The sequence below is a fragment of the Lacerta agilis genome, chromosome 7 (assembly GCF_009819535.1).
Source record: "Lacerta agilis isolate rLacAgi1 chromosome 7, rLacAgi1.pri, whole genome shotgun sequence".
In the NCBI taxonomy this organism is placed as follows: Eukaryota; Metazoa; Chordata; class Lepidosauria; order Squamata; family Lacertidae; genus Lacerta; species Lacerta agilis.
This window is the reverse complement of record NC_046318.1, coordinates 40,000,480-40,020,254: the sequence shown is the minus strand read 5'-3', so window position 1 is coordinate 40,020,254 and position 19,775 is coordinate 40,000,480. Positions and strand designations below refer to the sequence as shown.

The 19,775-nt window shown below is 42.1% G+C and overlaps 1 protein-coding gene across 1 annotated transcript in view; it reads right to left on the bottom strand.

Moving 5' to 3' along the window:
- Positions 1-14,145, bottom strand: part of LAMA1 (laminin subunit alpha 1) — an 87,721-nt gene extending 73,576 nt beyond the window's left edge. Inside the window, exon 1 of the mRNA XM_033154935.1 lies at positions 13,934-14,145. Within this exon, the coding sequence (XP_033010826.1) occupies positions 13,934-14,012 (79 nt within the window). The 5' untranslated portion in view covers positions 14,013-14,145. The remainder of the gene's footprint in view (positions 1-13,933) is intronic.
- Between the last annotated feature and the right edge of the window lie 5,630 nt (positions 14,146-19,775).

Sequence of the window (19,775 nt, the reverse complement as noted above, 5' to 3'; positions counted from 1 at the left end):
TCTCTAAGGAAATATCATCTTAAATACAACCTTGAATAAACCATGACTACCGGTATCTAAATTCAGACATTTTGCACTAAATTCGGATGTTGTGTTTTGGATTAAGATCCAGATTTCGAATGTTACAAACAACATATATAAAAGAGCTTTTTGTTGTTGCTTTTGCTCCCAGAACATAGCACTAAGAAAACTGGCAAAATAAAAAGTCTTATTTGAAATGGGTAATTATTATAAATAAAAAAAAACAGCAACCAGTTGCAGATAAATATTAGGGTGAAACTCAGCCACATTACATAGGGGCAAAAGGCAATGGGTTATTATGCATCTGAGATGGAAATTCTCCTGTGTTCAAGTATTGATTTTCACACAATGTAGATACCTGCTTATAACAGTTTCTCTGTCACAGCTTACAACCTAAAGTAAAGGAGACATGGGCAGTTTGCCAAAAAACAGCAAACTTGCTAGACCATAAAATTAGTTATTGCTTTTTCAACAATACCCTTTTCCCACATGCTCCAAGAGTCTAAACTTTTTTGTTATCTTTAGTGGCTCCTGTCTTTTCTTAAATCACTTTTAGCACAGACTATATTTTCCCATGTACAAATATTTCCATAGAGTTGTCTACTTGTTTTTCAATCAGTGACACTTACTTCGTCATTAAAACTGAATGTTGAAAATTATGAGACTCAGAGCAGAATATTTGGTAGTAGAACCAGAGCAGTAGCTAGGTGATCTTGCACCCCTGGCAGAACCATCCAGATTGCGCCCCCAAACAAGGACAAATTATCTCTTATTTATAGACATATTTATGGACATATTTTAGCTGGTTTTGCACCCCCCCATGTGCTTGTGCCCCTGGCGGGGGCCGTCCTCACCACCCCCTAGCTACGGCCATGAGTAGAACTACAACAAAGATCTTCCTTGGGACTTTGCCCCATCCTACATGACTGTACTGATGTTTGATAAGCATTCAATGGATGGGGTTATATGCCTTGTTTTGGGATGGCTGAATCAGTCAATGGAAAGTGCACCCAGATTTCCTGCAGGGAAACCCAGCCTCTTAGAGTTCTTTCTTTCTTTCTGACAACATCCTTCTTTCTTCCATATATCTGATGGGAACGTCAATATCAGTTGGTTTCTATCTGGAAGGGAGCAACTATTGTCCAAATCCCTCAGCCACCAATGAGTGAATCCAGCCCATTTTCCTTTTCCTCTCTTTGGTCAAAGTGTTTAGCATGAAAGACTTATCTGGCATGCAGCAGGGAAATCCTTGGCTTGTCCAAATGTATACAGTCAAACTCTAGATTCCAAATTAATAAGGTTTATTAAGATTAGGAATAAGGATGAGGGACAAAGAAAGTAGGTATCATAAAGAGAAAAGTAACTATTTACTCTCTACTCAGAGGAAATAACAAAAGATGAGTTGCAGCCTGTCATACCTCACGATTTTGCATGAACAGGTTTGTCACAACCCAGTACAGTGACCTGTTTTGGACAGAGAACCTTTAACGCATTATCCACCTCACCAGCATTCCCACGGGAGAAGCCAATGTGTGTACAAACACCTTTTCATTCAAGGATCCAACATGGTTTTATGATTGCTTTTACTATTCTGTTGTAAAGCCTCCTTGAAGCTCATTTTTGACTGAAAGGTAAGGTACACAGTAGTTATAAAATCTCCTGCTACTGAAATTAACATGGACTTCCATGGAGAGCCAGTGTGGTGTAGTGGTTAAGAGTGGTAGACTCGTAATCTGGAGAACCGGGTTCGTGTCTATGCTCCTCCACATGCAGCTGCTGGGTGACCTTGGGCTAGTCATACTTCTCTGAAGTCTCTCAGCCCCACTCACCTCACAGAGTGTTTGTTGTGGGGGAGGAAGGGAAAGGAGAATGTAAGCCGCTTTGAGACTCCTTCGGGTAGTGAAAAGCGGGATATCAAATCCAAACTCTTCTTCTTCTTCCACATGCCTACAAAATCCATGGGCATACTGAAGCACACACAAACCTCTGATAAGTAGCATTTAGGAAAATAACTGAACACCTGTAATTTTCATAAAAAAATAATAAAAGGATTTCCGAAAGACAACACCTCAACATTCCCTTTTTAATAACATTATTATGTACTATAGTTATCAGCCAGCATCCTTAACTACTGTCTCACTAGAGCGTCATAACAATTACAAGAATTGTATGCAAAGCTTCCTGTCCCACACCATCTGAATCACATTTTAAAATGCTGACTCAGAAAAAGGTGATTTCCAGCTGGTTCTTGTTCTTTTGTAACTGCAGTCCTACGATATCTTTCTCATCTAATCAACTGGGCTTCAGGGTGGTTTGTATCTGACATACCAAGTTTTTGTCATGCTTACTCCTGTGAGGGCAGATCCCTTCCCTATTATCTGCACTGTGGATTCTTCCATCTGCCACGTCACATCTTGAAACGTCTTGCTGTACATCAAGTAAGCTGCTTCCTTTAGTTTTGCCTGATTCTTTCAAGTTACCTGAGATTAGTTCTTGAATTACAACACTGCTAGTTTGACTACAGTATTAGTTACTACTCGGTGATACTCACTGGTGGAGGAACAGGAGTGCGGAGGGAGCAGACTGCACCTGGCACCACTATTCCGGTAGGGTGCCATCACGGCGGCCCCCCAGACACGCGCTGCGCACCCCCATACGCGCCACAGGCGGCACGCCACGCCCCCAGAATGCGCGCCACTCCCCTGCAGGCAGCGTGCCATGCCCCCGGGGTGCGTGCCACGCCCCCACCTGCTTTCCGCCCCCGGTAGCGGAGCATGCAGCTTCGCCACTGGTGATACTGTCTTTCTTGGATATTAGCTATCCCCCTCATTACCTTAAAAAAAGTACTTCTGCAAACTAGGGTACTTCCCTCTTGTGTATGGATGGTACTGTTTTGGCTCCATAAGGATCAGAATCAGAGAATGAGTTTACTATTAGCATACAATCTGCACAGTTAACTAGTTTGGTATGCATCTACCGTGTTTCTCCTAAAATAAGACACCGTCTTATATTTTTTTCCCGTCAACAAAACACAGTATGGCTTATTTTCAGGGGATGTCTTATTTTAACCGCGTCACATCAGTACGCTGCATAGCCACGCCTCTCCAGGCTGTTTTAATGGGAGGTGCCGCGTCACTATGGCTTATTTTCGGGGTATGGCTTATTTTCGGGGAACGGCTTATATTTCGCAAATGCATAGAAATCCTCCTATGGCTTCTTTTATGGCTATGTCTTATTTTAGGAGAAACACGGTAAGCAACTTACCGTACGTAAGCTTATACTACAGAACCAATTCTACTAAGTTACTAACTCAGCTAGTTCACTTAGAATATCTACATTTCATAATGGAGGGAAATAACCCAATCAACCCAATCAACAACAAATAAATCATTTTCTCTCTCCTCAGTTTCAAGAAAACATTGTCTACCCCACCATTGTGGGGCTATCTAACTAGCAATGAACTCATCTGATTGTCTCTCTGGATTATCATTTATTTTGCCACACCAAACAGATACAAATACATTCCCACCATGTGTAGCTTAATTTCACCCTCAGAATAGATTCTGTCCTCCTTGTATTTTATTACTGTAATTAAAAAAATTTGTCACTTCAGACTCTGCATCCCCTAGGATTCTACCTGGGATGGTGTCAGAAAGAGGCTTATGGCTGTATTTCCAAATCTCAAGGATTACAAATTATGTGAGTAAATTGGTGAATACCTGATTATTCCAACATAGTTTGCTGCAAACTAGAGGTTCATGCAGTACATGGTTTGAATTGCAAGTAGTGCTTATATGACACAGAACCATCGTAATATCCTTCACCAACAGCAGAATGGAAAACACATCTGTGTTAAAACAAAATCGAAAATTCTTTCTAGTAGCACCTTAGAGACCAACTGAGTTTGTTCCTGGTATGAGCTTTCGTGTGTATGCACACTTCATACCAGGAACAAACTCAGTTGGTCTCTAAGGTGCTACTAGAAAGAATTTTCGATTTTGTTTTGACTATGGCAGACCAACACGGCTACCCACCTGTAACTGGAACATCTGTGTTAAACTCGCATCCTCCAGACATCAATTTGGTCATATGAAAAGACGACCTACTGATATGTTATGACTGTGCAGGATTGCCAACAGAGGCCATAATCTTGAGACCTTGATACTGCACCCACTGAAAACATGGGCGACAGGAAGTGTTTCCATCAGTGGTAAGCAAGCAGAGGGTCCCAAAAACAGAGTGTTACAAGAATGGGGGGCACAGCAGGAATAGACATGGGTCCACTGGACCCTACAATTATATATTTCCCAGAGAGAGGACCAATCCAGACTCCCTGCTCCATCAGCCCATATGGTGCAACAAAAGAAGGGAGAAAATGCCCCACCACCAGCTTCCATCCTGACCAGCATGAGTTTTTGGTGTAGTGTAGCCATGGCTCCATCTCTCCAATCCTTCCTGGCCCATAATTAGGATTTCTGTGCCTGGTTGTAATTCCATTCACACTTTCCTAGGTTCCATTGAACTACCGGTAAATGGGGTTTACTTCCAAGTATACATATTTAAGATTGCACAGTTAATTCAGAATATTCACACATTAAAAACTTTTTAAACTGAACAATTATTCAATCTTAATATTTTAAAAGGAGTTCAGCAGAAGGCAGTAACACCAATAACATAATTCCATTTAAGTAAAAATGATGACTGAAGCTCTGAATGGTGAGGTGCGTGTTTATAAAAGTCCCACATAATATGTGGCTGATTATGGATATAATTTATGTGAAGTGCTTTGAATCCTTAAGTGTGCTATAAAGTGCTCTGTTTTATTGGATTAAACTGCTACGGTACAGTTTTTACATGTGGTTCCAATAAAATGTGATGAATCCTCCTTCTCAACATGATACTAAGAAATAACAGTGGAATTCTCAGCATGATAAGAAATAAATAGATACAGTATGAGTAACAGATGATTTTGGATATATTAGGATCAAAGGAAGGCAACGAAATTAATCCTGCTCCGTGTGCAACATGGACATAGAGGAGGCACCATCCAATTTGCAAAGTATTATGCAACCCTTTTGGTCAACATTCTGAAACAGCTAATTCCCAAGAGGAAGCAATAAAACAATCTGCTGCTGCTCAAGCATTTCTGAGTTTAAGGTGATATCACTAAAGCTCCCAGTCTAGACCCTTTCAAGTTACTGGCCACAGAACCCCCACAGAGAACTTTCCTGTCAGTTTAGCAATCACCACAGACTGCGGACCATAAAGTAAAGAAAACCCCCAGCATATGTATGGAGATAAGGCAGTGATGAACACAGCCTTATCTCCCAAGATAAATCTTATGAAATATTTCAGAGTTTATGGGGGCGGGGGGAGGGATACAGTGCTGAAGCAGGGAAAGAGTCATTATTTCAAAAGGTGTTTTCTCAATCAAACCTGTTTTTGAAACTTACAAAACAGTAAGTAACCATGGGTTGTATCCAATGCTCGTCATAAGCAGAGTAGAAATACTGAAATGAATATGTGAACATGAATATCTTTGTTTAATTCATTTCAATGGGTCTAGTAGTTGGAATGCAACTACGGTACCTATCTTCAAAGGGACGACAGCAATATTTCTTCAAGTGATATAGTAATGTAGTAAGGTAGTAATGTAGTAATATTTCTTCAAGAATCATCATCAACCAAGCTGTAAACTCTTTAGTTTCAGAAAGCTGAAAAAATTGTCTTCTCTTTATGTAGTGCAATATTGCCGAGCCACATGATATGTGATAAATAATGAACAAAGCTCATTATGTAATAAGATTGCATTTCCCCCCATTTCTAAGTCCTTTTTAATATGAAAAAGTATTAGTCAGTGAAAAGCTAGGTCCAGATAGTTGCTTTTATTTTCATAGTCTTTCAGGTCACCCTGGAACAAAACATAAAACATAAAAATATAATTTAATGTACAACTCCTCTGGACCTTGTTTTTTAAAGAATAAGGAACCCAGATGGAAAGGATGAAAAAACTGAAGGCTCTGAATTATTCCTTGATGTACAAAGTGAAGATTCTCAATGTCAATATAACGATATCATTTTGGCTATAAGGTAACTCATGATTAACACATATAGTGGAAGAGTTCTCACAATCTGATTTGCACATTTCCAAAAATAAAGTGAGTACTTCTGTATATCAAATGATGATGAAGTGAACTCATATTGTAGCACTTTTTCTAGTTTATATACTACACTTCTTTGTTCTCTCTGGAAGATATCAGCATGGAGTGCATCAAGGACAGCAGCTGTGGAGCCCTTGTTTAAAACAAAAACAACGGCGTTGAGGCTTTTGCTTCTTTTTTAGGAGAAGCCCCCCCCCCATTTAAAACCTGTAAATAAAACCCAGTAACTAATATCCTGATAATTTTTTCATAATGCAGAATACATTATCTACTCTGGTGGACATGGACAAATGTATTTGTTCCTGGCAAGGAGATTTTACGTTAATCTTTAGCCTGCTTAGGAAAGCATTCACACTATTTTTCTGTAACACACATACCTTTGCACTGTACAAGCAAAGCAAATACCTATTTTGCTCTACCTTAGGCTGAAAATAACTCTGGTTCACTTTCCAACCCATGTTGGGTTCTAGCCCCATGTTGGGCAAAAGATTCCTGCATTGCAGGGGGTTTGACTAGATGACACCATGGTAAACAGTACTGTAATAGAAAGCTAGAACGGGATCCTGAACTACTGTAGTTTACAGAATTAAGACAAGTGGTCCACACCAGGCTCAAGCAACGTTTGACATCATATCAAGGACAAGTCAAGCAACGTTTAACATCATATCAAGGAGCCAACAGAAACAAACAAAAACTTTGTTTCACATAAACAAAGCAAGTTTGCACTCTTAGATGTCTCTCAGTGGCTCACAGACAAAAATATGGCTAACTTAGCCTAATAACTTGTCATATCATGTCCAAAGACTGTGAGTTTATAACAAGTTTAACTACCAAAAATATCAAAGACACCAGTAGGATTTGGAACACATTGTTATGCACGTGGCAAGGGGTCACACTGTTTAAATGTAAAACCCCAATTCAAATGTCTATGAAAGGCACTGAACAGCCCAGATGGCGTCCATAAATCTAATTTTATGCCTCTCTCTTTTTTGTTTAGGAAGATCTGCAGTTTTTCCAACCATGTCATAAGTTGCATAGCAATTGGCTGTGCTGTTAAAGTTACGGTATTTCACCTTCAGCCTTTTTTCCTACATTACTCCTAGCAAGTGTTTTAACAACCACACTTTCTCTTCCCACCCACCACCCACCCCCTTCTATTCCACATGTATACCCATGACACCTCTTGGTCAGTATTAATTTATAATGAAATATGTTCCTTCCAGTACTATCCCTTTGTTCTGAGATCCCTTTGTCTCTTATCTATACAGCTTACTTGTGTGAAAATATATATGCTTAAAATGTATATGTGAGAATATTTAAGTTTACCTTGGGCCACGTAATGGACCTGCAAACTAATAATACCAGTTCTTAGAAACTGCTTTTCTAAACTGCTCAGTGTGCTTGACATACATCAATGCAGTAAGGCTGATAATCACCTTTCAGCAAGGTTACTGAAAAGGTTAGGGAAAGTGCTATAAATACTCAGGGTCAGTTTAAGGTGTGATGGGAAACCATGGTTTCCTTATTCATACATCATCTGGAAAAAAAAGCTTCAGGCTTTTCTGTATTTCCCCTCCTTTCTCCTCCACGTTCACACACAAGTGGAGACTGAAGATTTTAGCTTAACTTGTGCTACTCTGATCAGTTTAAACCAGCTATCTTCAACCTTTTCAACCTTTGCATTGTGGGACCCATTTCTTAATCTTTTACTATATATTTGCATAGTGGTAGTGCTTTTGTTGCAATCTGGATCAGGCCACGATCCACTAATTGGTCCTGCGGGAATGGACTTTGGTCTTTCAAATTTCAACAGCGCCTTTTGCAAGGCCCAAAATTGAACCCCTCCCTCGCCTCTCGCCTTGCGTTCTGCTCAATTCACTACATCATAATTATGTTGCCCTGCGGCACCCCCTAGGCTCAGTGCCCTGTGTGGCAGAACCGGTCATGCTGCCCTAAACCTGCCTCTGTATCCTGAACGGACAAGCCACCTCTGGGTCCTTTCTGAAGCTAAACAGGGTTCAAGTCTGGCCAGTACCTAGAGAAGCTGCCTGGGAACCCTATGCTGCCCACCTCTATTTCCATGACAGACAAAAGGACACTGGTGGAGGAAGAGAGTGCGGTTGGGGCAGCCCGCCCCGGGTGTCATCCCTGAGGCGAGTGACATCGGCGCGCCATCCCCCTGGGATGCTGGCTGCGGGGGGCTAGCCCCCCCGCCCCCAGGTGCACAACATGTGCACCACTCCAGGTGCCTGAGCAGCTAGCTCCGCCTCTGCAAAAGGATACAAATTCACTAAATAATTTATGGTGTGTGGTTATATCCCTATATTACAGATGGGGGTGGAATATTTTGGATTTTGGTTCATGGTTGAGCTAAGATTTCTACCAAATATCCCTCAGGTTACATGTTAAACATTAAGATTACACCCGTACCCATAGAAAAAGGAGATTTCTGGATCAAAGGCCAGGGCAGATATGCAACCCAGTGCTGCAGCAAGCACAATGACCACAGACCGTCAAAACTGTTCTACTATATTGCAAACATTTGTGAGCACATTAAAAACATACTTGATGGCTAGAATCAAAGGAAACTATGCTTCAGAATATGGTCATCATAGCTCATGTTGTGGAGTTACTGCATAATCAGCGTTTTTAGCAAGGCAATGGCATTCTTACATCTTAAAGCTCCTTTGTTTGCTGTCAGGAAATATGCACCCACATAATGAAAAGCAGGAAATGCTGAAGAGACTATTTCACCCAACATTATTTTCAATGGTAATCAAGCACTTATATTTTGGCTGTCACCAGCAACAGGTTTCATTAGATAATGGAAATGACTTGAGTAGCTGTCTTAGTAATGTAAGAAACTAGGTTTTGTTAATTTTATGTTATTTTGAGTTTCAGCTGTGTTTATCTTCAGCAAAAGTAATGTAGGCATTTGAATTTTCCCCACATTCTTGGGATTGCTTCTGGATTAGCATCTTCAGATAAAAAAAGGAATGCTGCATTCTGTAAACCAGTTGCAATGATTTGATAGCCACCATATTCCAGTAATGGGCAGACATACTTATCTGTTATCTGAATGAATGAAAAGTATGGTCTTCTGCCCAAATCATAAAAAATGAAGAAGGGGTTTTTTCCAGAAGAAAACTGAGAAGTTGCAGTGTGTATTTAAAGGGAATAATCAAGACTCATGATTATAACAATAGAGCCTCTGGTGTGCACTCAAAAACACTATGCACATTCTTGCTTTCATGTGCACACATGATACATATATATATTCCCATTAATTTCAGTGGAGGTGCAAGCCTGCATACACATTACTTGTACATGCAGCGTAGGTGAAGAGATTAGGAAAATGCTATGTGTATACTTCAATGCACATATGTGGTCCAAGATAAGAAGAAGAAGAGGAGTTTGGATTTGATATCCTGCTTTATCACTACCCAAAGGAGTCTCAAAGCGGCTAACATTCTCCTTTCCCTTCCTCCCCCACAACAAACACTCTGTGAGGTGAGTGGGGCTGAGAGACTTCAAAGAAGTGTTACTAGCCCAAGGTCACCCAGCAGCCGCATATGGAGGAGCGGAGATGCAAACCTGGTTCCCCAGATTACGAGTCTACCGCTCTTAACCACTATACCACACTGGCTCTCAGATAAGGTTGAATATGCATCTTATCTGGGGAAAGTGGTAACATGCTTTACCTTGATACTTGGGATTTGAGTCTATCTTTGCCCAACTCCATTATAATGTCCCCAAAGAGACAATATATAATTGTGGCGCTCAGCAATTAACCATTCATGCAATAAGGTTTTGCTTTCTGCCCAACCTTGAATATGGATATCACTCAATATTGCCAATTTCAGAAGAATCTATGAGAAAATATGTTGTGCTGGTTATGAAATGCTTTATAAACAACTGCCTTCCTGTTCACCTATCTGATGCCAGTTCAGGAGTGGCACAGGAAAAAACGAAAATAAAGAATGGCACTTTATACAACTCATCACAAGGATAGGGAACTTTCATTGGGCACTACACAAAGGAGGATGAAGAACAGTCTTCTCTCTTGGCTCAAAGTCTCATATAACATTTTAAGATGATTACAGAGGCACCAGATACCAGACTGTAAAAGCTTAAAATTCTTCTTGCTTGTTTACAGGTCCATAAAGTCTTTGCTTTCTAGTTTGTTTAGTCGGGTCAGTAAGTTGTCTGTTTCCTCATGTCTTGCCTCATTAAGAAGATAGCCCAGAGATGCAAATCCCAGATGACACAAACCACATGATGCATCATACCTTCTTTATAGGATATTGCTTAACTCATTTCCTGTACAGCACAAAAACCCATCACCTTCTTTAATGTTATCAACAGAAGTCAAATGAAGATTTCAGCAGAGTCTTACGTGCCAACTGCTATTTTATCTGGGTCAAATTTATCTCAGATTAGAATTTTGACCAAGAAATGTCCACTTACTACTATCAATGATTAAAATTCTCAGTTCCCACATGTGTCATCTCTAAAAACAAACACAGCAAATAAGCACACAGAATGCCAATAGGCCTTAACAGCTACAATGTTTCCAGTATTATCATGTTCAAATATGTCTAACTTGTTTGATTTATTATGCCTATACACCTTTAAACCTACCCTTGATGTAATTTGAAGAAACAACCTGTGCTTCTTTCTTTCACTATACATTCAACACTAATTTTTATGTGATGTAACACCTACACTACACAAAACTTGTGATTCTCCAGATGTTGTTCAGCTCCATCTGCCATCAGCCCCAGTCAACATGTTCAATGGGCAGACATGGGAGTTGCAGTCCAGCAAGTTCCCCATTTCTGCAATAGAGAAACAACTGCATTTCCACTTTCACACATGGTGCAATTTTTGGTTTGATACAAATATATCAACCATGCCTTTAAAGTGGGGGTGCTCCCATACTCACTATTAACAGTTTAGTGTGCATAGTCAAGGTAGATCTGTATCCTTTGTATGTGACTAGCAAAGAATAACAAAATAATGCAGGATCCATTTAGGCAAATAAAGCCCCCCAAGATTCCACTGGTGCACAAAACACATGCATTTTACCAAACCACATACACACACACTACTCCTTATGCACTAGTCCAGAGCACCCAGCTGTTTAACAATGCTTGCGATGGTGATTTTAACACTCTCTTGACCATGTGCTACATATTCATCTTTATCTGTGCTTTCTGCTGTGCGTTATTATTTCATCACACTTGCAGCTCTACCAGACTAATTGAACTGAGGCCCCAGGGCAATTCTTTTGCATGGGCTAATCTGTCATTGGTAGTAAAATTGAGAGGAACTGGCTCATAGGTAACTTCAGCTGGCCCTCTTGCATCTTTTAAGTAGTCCACAAATGATTTATGATCCATATGAGCAGGGAAACTATGGAAGAGGGAACTGGAATATTGTACATCAGTTGCTGGAGTGGAACTCTGAAAATGTACGTTCCCATTCATGGAAGCTGATCCTTAGTTCTCAATGAGGTTACTAGTCCAGCAATATCTCACACTTTGGAACACATGCCTCATGCAGAGACAATGTATGTGCCAGCCCCAATGCTTTAGAGAAGACGTAGCACTAGGGTCTTAATAATGTGTGTCAATAAATTCTTATACCAACTTACCTCATAGGGATTAAGTTTTAACGAGGCATATATAGGATTGTGCTGTCAGTTACAAGTATTCATGCAATAACTAGCAAAGTAATTGTGACATCAGTATGACACAATGTGACCTTTCCCTATATTACGAGTAGCCAACGTAGTTTCCTCAATGCGGACTACAGCTCCCTTTGTGCCTGGTGATTGGTCCTGCTGACTGAGACTGCTGGGAGTTGGAGTCCAACGGCATCTGGATGGTGACACATTGGCTAACCCTGCATTACTAGTAGTGTGGCAATGGATGAAAGAGCACATTTAGCCACCATCATGATGGGAGACATATATAAAGCAACGTATGCTTGCAGCCTGGCTAAAGATTCCTAACATTGGTGTAGAAATTCTGCCAGAAATTTCACTCAGTATGCATGAATGAAATCTATGTGACTTACAATCTGCTGAGAATTACTTCTTTCATATGTGATACACACTGCAAAATGTCATATTTCTTTCTCTTTTTTTAAAGGCTTTCCAGCCATCATAGACACAGAATGTACATATTAATGAATTTTCCCAAGCTCTGTTTCTCTCCAGCTCCAATAATAAGGCATGCTATCATCATTTACTCTGAATGGCTGACTACACACTTGCTTCAGCACCACACAAAAGCAGTTTGATGAAATGTGTCCTTTCCCTAGGACCCCATAGTTCACGTGCATCATTAGTCTGGGATGCAGTAGCCCTTTTGCAGCCTGTGGGTGAGTGCCAGATCCTATCTATCTAATCCTCAAAGTGGCTGGAAGCAAAAATCCAGAAACAAGGCGTTTGGGGGCAGGGAAAAGCCCAGCATCCTCTGGGAGATACAATGGCAAGTGAACCCCCTCCTAGCAGTCCTGAATGCCTGACTCTGTCCATCCAGAAAGAAAAGAACAGTTTGAGGAGGGAGGGGTAAGTCTGTCAAGTTTGGCTGCTTGTCCTTGTTAGCAGACAATGAGGAAGCATTTGTGAAAAGCATCCCCCCCCTCCAAAGAAATAATCACATGTTAATCTGGAAGCAGGCCAACAGCATCAAACTATTTTAAAACTTTTTTTTTTTAATGCCAAGAAAGTTTTTCATACAATAAACCGTAACAAAGAAAATCTCTTGAGTTCCACCCAAATGTGTAGGGGGAATCCCAAACCAGTTGATTTTCCCCTCACTTCAAAGCCTTCTCTTTACCCCTAAAAAAGTTTCATCTGCCACAAAGCAAATCCGCGGCCCCTTCATCCTCAACAGCTAAGGCGAGCATTGGAATCCACTTCACCGCCAGCAGAGGAGATGAAAGAAAAGGCAGGGGAGGAAAAGAGAAAAGGGGAAGAAGGGGGGGATGCAAATTGCAAACAGAAAGTCCTGGAAGAAGAAGAGAGAGGAGGCGAGAAAGCCATTCGGGGTGGGAAACGGGGAGCCATTGGGAAAGGCCAGGGGAAGAAGGATCCCTCCCTGCCACAGCTGGGGCAGAGAACTTTGACACACACCAACACACATATACAAAAAGGGCAAAATAAACCAGAGACACGCCCAGCCAAGTCTCCAATAGTGGCACCATCTGCTTTCTTCCAGCGACACAAAAAACTACATTCTAAACACGTGGTAGCCAGACAATAATGGGTCTTATTTATTTTTAATTTGGTGGCATCGCCAGGGGTTTCTCCCCCTAATGAGCATCCCAACCCAGGCTTCGCCCACTTCAACCCACGGGCATTTTGGAGCCTGCAAGAACAATCTCCCCCAGGCAGCGCTCCTGGCAAGCCACCAGAAACAGGCTCGTCGCACCTTGCCCGGCTCGGCTCTGCAAACCACCCCGAGGACGTCGAAGTGAGTGACCGGGGGGTGGGGGTGGCGATGAATGTATGAAGGCGTCGCATCCTCCAAGTGGGAAGCTGCCGTGCAAACCCCAGCGAGGGGGCGGGCGGGGGAGGGAAGCCGGAGTCCATTTTTGCACGTGTTGCAACGGCACCCTTCGCACGTGCTCGGCCGGCCACCCCCCACCCCACCCCACCCGGCACTGCCATTATGAGGCGCCGCGCTAAACCTCCGGCGAGAGGAGAGTCCCTCAAGTTCCTACCAGCGCGGCTTCCTCACCTCGGAGCTGGCCGTCCGCCACGGCGAAGAGCAGCAAAGCCAGGAGCGCCAGTCGCCAGGAGCAGCAGCAGCCGCCCATCTTCCTCCCCCGGGGATTGTTCGGCGACGGCAGCAGCTCCACAGGTGGAAGCGCGGGAAGCCTCAGCCTGAGAAGAAAGTTTCCCCGGAGCCTTTTTGTTGCTGTTGCTGCTGCTTCGCCCACCGCGCCAATCCCCCCCTTCCTCCTTCCCCCCTTCCTCAGCCCACCCCTTTATTGCCGCTCGCCTCTGCCGCCCCCTGCGGCAAGTGAGCCTTCCGTCCCTAGAAAGCGGAGAGAGGGTCCGGCAGATACCATTCCCCAAAGGGCGGGGTTCTCCCATAGGGCTCGGGGCTTTGGGGGCGCGGCTGGCTCCTCCTCTGGGAACCAGGGAGTAAAGAAAGCTGCCCTCGAAAGGCTCCAGCCAAAGATTCCCAGGGCGGTGTTTGGACTACCCGAGCCCCTTCCCAGCCACAGGCAGCGTCGTCCCTTCCCTCTCTTCATCTCTCCCCCCACCCCCCCACCCCGCTCGTGGTTCGTTCCAGCAGTAGCTGGGGTAGGCACAGGGGAGACACATTCTTGAGCCGCTCAGAGCTATTTCAAGCCGACGTGCCGCGACCCCCCCCCCCCCAAAAAAAGAGAACTCTCCCGAGGAAACAAGAACAATGACTGTAGAGCAGCTTGCCTTTAGTTACGTTGCAAGCTTTGCATTCAACTCAAGGAATCCGTTGTGAGACAGGGTGATTTGAACATGAAGAATATGCACTATCCTGTCCATGTGAAATGCCCATCCCGGGACATCCTATGTTACAAAGGAGAAGTGGCTTTTGGTGTTGGAATGACGCTTTGCATAGTCTTAAATCAGGATAAAGCCAGTGAATACATGGGGCGGGAGACAGAGAAGCATCAATATAAAATGTTCGTTTAATTCCACTGTGTATCCGAAGTCATAACAGAAAAGTTGCTCTCTCACCTTGGAGCTTGATTTGAGCTGCAATTCAGAACCAGAACTTGTTTTCACGTTTGGAAGGATATCCACAACTTTTGAAAAGTGCATTTTTAGGAGTGCTCCCCAAAGTTTGCAGTTGCACATCTGACATTAGGGGGCAAAGCTTTGTAGGTCAGTTGGTGGAGTTCTGGTGTAGGCTGATGGGCACCAGCACCTCTTTATAAATTAAGCAGCAGGGGCCAAATTTAGGGGCGGGCAGGACCCAAGCCTGAGGTGCCTGGCTTGGGATCAGGGAGCCTTCCACTCAAATCTCTCTCTCTCTCTCTCTCTCTCTCACACACACACACACACACACACACATATATATATGTATGTACCAACATTTTATCTTCACATTTAAAGCTGACAACACCTTTTTAAAAACCTCATTGCCTATGTAGTACATAGTATTATGAGTGATGATGATCCAGATCTATGTATGCAAATATGTTGCCTTCTATAACAAAGTTAAGCCATGCATCATATTTGTGAAATGGGCTACAACTGTGATAAGAAACAAAATATTCTAAATATATTAAACCAATAGAGTGAATGCGATAGATGCTCCTTGCTGTTTGATGTAGGGGCACTGGGCAGTCATGGCCGATCCACCCATCGTCACATGTCCTAAAGATGGGCACCCTTAAATTGCCTCTTAAGATTTTGAATGCATTTCTATGAAATATTTGAGTTGGGTAGACAGGAAGTAGGTTGAATACTTATTGAACTTAAAACCATGGTTCCATGTAGATCTTTAGCATGAGATAACTATAAAAAGTTGAATCTGAACGGAAACTCAGTGGTTGAAAAAAAAACCAATCTCAAACAATAGATGAACCAAGACGAAGGTGCAGAATATGCATTTATAACATTGTTCACGTGTTCATGGAAACTGACAGCGAACCACATGTTTCTCCATTTTGTACCATATTATATTATTAGAGACAGGGAGCAGTGACGAGGTATTGCAAACTGTCCTCTTCCCTCTAAGATAGCTTATTGCTCTGAGATGCAATACTAGATGATGGTTCATTATCACTATGGAAGTACCATTCAAATACCAGAACTTTTAATGGCTTCTGGACATTTAATGGAAACTTATTTTGCATTAGGTGCCAAAATACCTTGCAGTGCCCCGACTTGTGGTTAAGTTGGAAGTTGGTTTTCTGACTGTGTCTCCATTATATTGGGGGTGTTTCAGAATCCTCTCCAAAATATATTAGGTTGCGATTCTGTTAAAGCATCTGTGATAATGAAATTATAGATTTCTACATACTTTCTGGTTGTGAGTTGAAAGGCAATGTGAATCTAATCTGAAATAATTCTAGAGTTTGCTTTAAGATAATTCCATCACTAAATTTGCCTTAGATTGACCTGGTATCTTGCTATCTTGATGAGTAAGAAAAGACAACTTGCAAATGTATTCAATATCAACTGAAGGCTGGGTAAGGGGGATTTAGTAATTTATAAAGATTGTGTTTCTGTGTAAACAAGAGCTGTTGATTAGAGTCATGTTACTAAGAATGAGAAACATGTGGAATCAGAACCTAATTAGGAGTCTCAAGAGATAAACTCTCTTGCTGACTTTTATCATCAGTCTCTGCACTGAGACAAGTAAAAAAAAAACTTTTCAGGTGTGCTTGAGTTGCTATCACTGACTCAACATTTTAGCTGTTCATTTACCATGACAATATTCTTGTATCTTTCATCTCCTGCCTAGCGGCTTTGAGTGTGCTCCTATTTAAGTCTTAATTTTAAATGCAGCAGTACCACACCAACCTCATGTGGGATAGATCAGCCTCATATAACCAACACTTGTACCTCTAATGAATGCATGAAGGGGTTAAGACCATAGAGTAAACTGTCCTGCCAGGCTTAGCTATATCACAACCCCTCACCTTTGGGAGGAAGGGATACCAAGCTCTTTGTTATCTCTCATTCCACCATGTGAATCCTACCTGTAAGGAGATCTAAGCTGGATGCTCCAAGTTTAGACCATGTGGCTTTAGCAAGCCATCTTTGTGTTTCTATACAAATAATTTAGAAACATTTACCATTTTGAAACTAAGTTATACAGTACTAACAATCTTTTTTGTCTGCCGTATGGAAAAGCACATGAATCTGACCTTTGAAGAATTTGTAAATAAACCATTTTTAGGTTACCAAACGTGTGGTCTCTTTCTAGTGCTATTTTTCTAGAAAAAGAAGTGCTGGGACTCACCATGAACACCTCCCTTGTTCTCTTATAATGGCAATGGTGCAGGAATTGAGTTCCAGTGAGGTCCAGCAGGAAAAAGAAAAGCCCTGTTTCTTCCTATGCTAAAGGAAGTGGGGGACTTTGGAAGCAATTTAGAAGGGGATATTTCAAAGGTCTAACAGTCTATGTTTCCATGTTTTGCTTTGCTGCTAGTTTCAATGGCTATCAGCCACCACTGCCATCTAGTCGAAAGCATAGTATTCTCTGCTTAAGGCAGAAGAAACCTGTGGGCCTCTGGGTGTTGTTGAATTTCAGCTCCAGCCAGCATGGACAACAGTCAGGAATGATAGGAGCCATAGTTCAATAATATCTGGAAGACCACAGGTCTCCTATCATTAGCAGGAAATAAACCAACACATACCGGTACATGTATAGTGTCAAGTTTCACTTGTTTAAAGTGACCTGAGACCCAAGGGTCCAGGGAGAATCAAAATTACTGAAAACACTGGAAGCTGATGTCCAAGTCTCTCCCTCTACCCCCCCCCCTCTCTCACACACAAGCTCTGTGATGGCTCTGTTGATTGACCTTGCATGTAAAGAAGCTCAGGCTTGAAGTGATACAGGACCACTACAAAGCCAGTGTTGGCCCAGCTCCTGACAGTTAATACCAAAGTGGGCCTTCTGTGAACCCTTTCAGCTGATTAATTTACAAAAAGAACACAACAGGACTTTCTCAATCATTCTTCTTACCAGTAGAACTCATTGTCCAAAATATAGCTGACAAATTGCCCAAAATATAGCAAGGCAAACTATTCTTTTCAGGAAATTACTGACAGGTTATTTTGGTTTAAAAACATTTATTACTGTTTTGTGTTATATAAAAACTGATGCTTTATTAGGTTTGTATGATTTTACTGATTGATATGTATTAAAGTATAACAAGCCATTCAGCATTATCATTTGATTATTGCCTCTCTTTGCATAACCAGCAAAAAAGTGGCTTAATTTCCCTTGCAGATTAAACCGAAATGTTGCATTTTATTTAAAATCATTAAAACCAGTTCTATAAAACGCAGTATCTTTATTTTTGTTCTTAAAGTTATTACCTCCACTGAAAGTGTCAATGTTAGAAAGTTATTTAAAAGCTAGGCATAGAAGATTCCCCACCCCCACCCCCACCCCCAGTATCTTGTTCCATTTAATTGCTGGCTTGCAACAGTTGTATCATATTTCAAACAGGCTCTTGTGAATAAAGTATATTCTTTGAAATTGTTGCATTATTCACTATTTATTTACTGTGAAAAAAATGTGTAGTAAAGGGCCAACACCACTTGGGTGCAGGGTCTATGCAGCTCCCATTTTGGCAGTTGCTCAGGAGGCTACAAAATGAAATGAAAATCCTTACCTATTCAAGGTTAAGGCAGGAACCATCATCCTCACCCATTTGATTCACGATATCATACATGGTGTGAGTCTCTTGATTCTCTTTGACCTCTCAATGGCACTTGATACCACCAACCACAGCATTCTTCTGGGACACCTGGCAGAACAGATCCTGGTGGCACTGTATTCAACTGGATCCTATCCTGAGGGGTAGGATCCAGAAGGTGGGTCTGGAGGACTATTTGAATTGTGGTTCATGGAGCTCTACAAGATTCCATTCTATCCCCTATACTGCATTAACATCTGCATGAAACCCATGGGTTGAAGACATTTGGAGACAGGGCTGTGAAGTCATCAGTGCATTGATGAGACCCAGCTGTTTCTCATTTGCATCTGGGGAGGCAGAGGAAATACTGCTAGCTGTAAAAGTCTGGATGAAATAGTTGAAGCAATCCAGACAAGACATAAGTACTGTTGGCAGGTGGGCACCAGAGGGAGGATAGTGCTTCTTGCCTTTAGTCTTATTTGGCTTTGTGGTGTCAAATCACCAGAAAACTCCTCCTCTTTGGAGAATGATTGCAGGGCCAAAGGCACAGGTTAGGGAAAGTGCCTACACTTTCAACATCCATGCTGAGGATGTCTCAGCCCACAAGATTTCATGGCAAACATGGGGCTATCTCAAATGGTCATCGGTCCAACACCTGCTCAATTTGGCCTTTGCTCCAAATGGGAAGAGGAGTGGTCTGGAAGTAGAAGGGGTAGATACTGCCCCACTGTCATGGTCAGACCAATTTGTGGTGACGTTTGGTCTAGCTTTTCCCACCTCAGAGGTGGGGACCTGTTCAGATGGTCTGCCCTTGCAGGCTGATGGAATTTTTAATGGATTTCAGGAGGACTTCCCAGTGGATTTTAATGGATTTTAATGGATTTCAGGAGGACTTCCCAGTGCTCCTGTTGAAGCTTTTGTTTTACAGCAGAACAGTGATGTGAGTACAGCAATTGGCACAATCATTTCTAGAGGTTCATTTCTAAAGTGCAGGCGTCCCCAACCTTTGGCCCTCCAGATGTTTTGGACTACAATTCCCATCATCCCTGACCACTGGTCCTGTTAGCTAGGGATCATGGGAGTTGTAGGCCAAAACATCTGGAGGGCCGTAGGTTGGGGGTGCCTGCTCTAGTGCTATAGAGATTGAATTGCTCCCTGGGATTTCAAGTTTGATGAAGCAGACTGTGCGGATTTTTAATGGCTATATAGTAA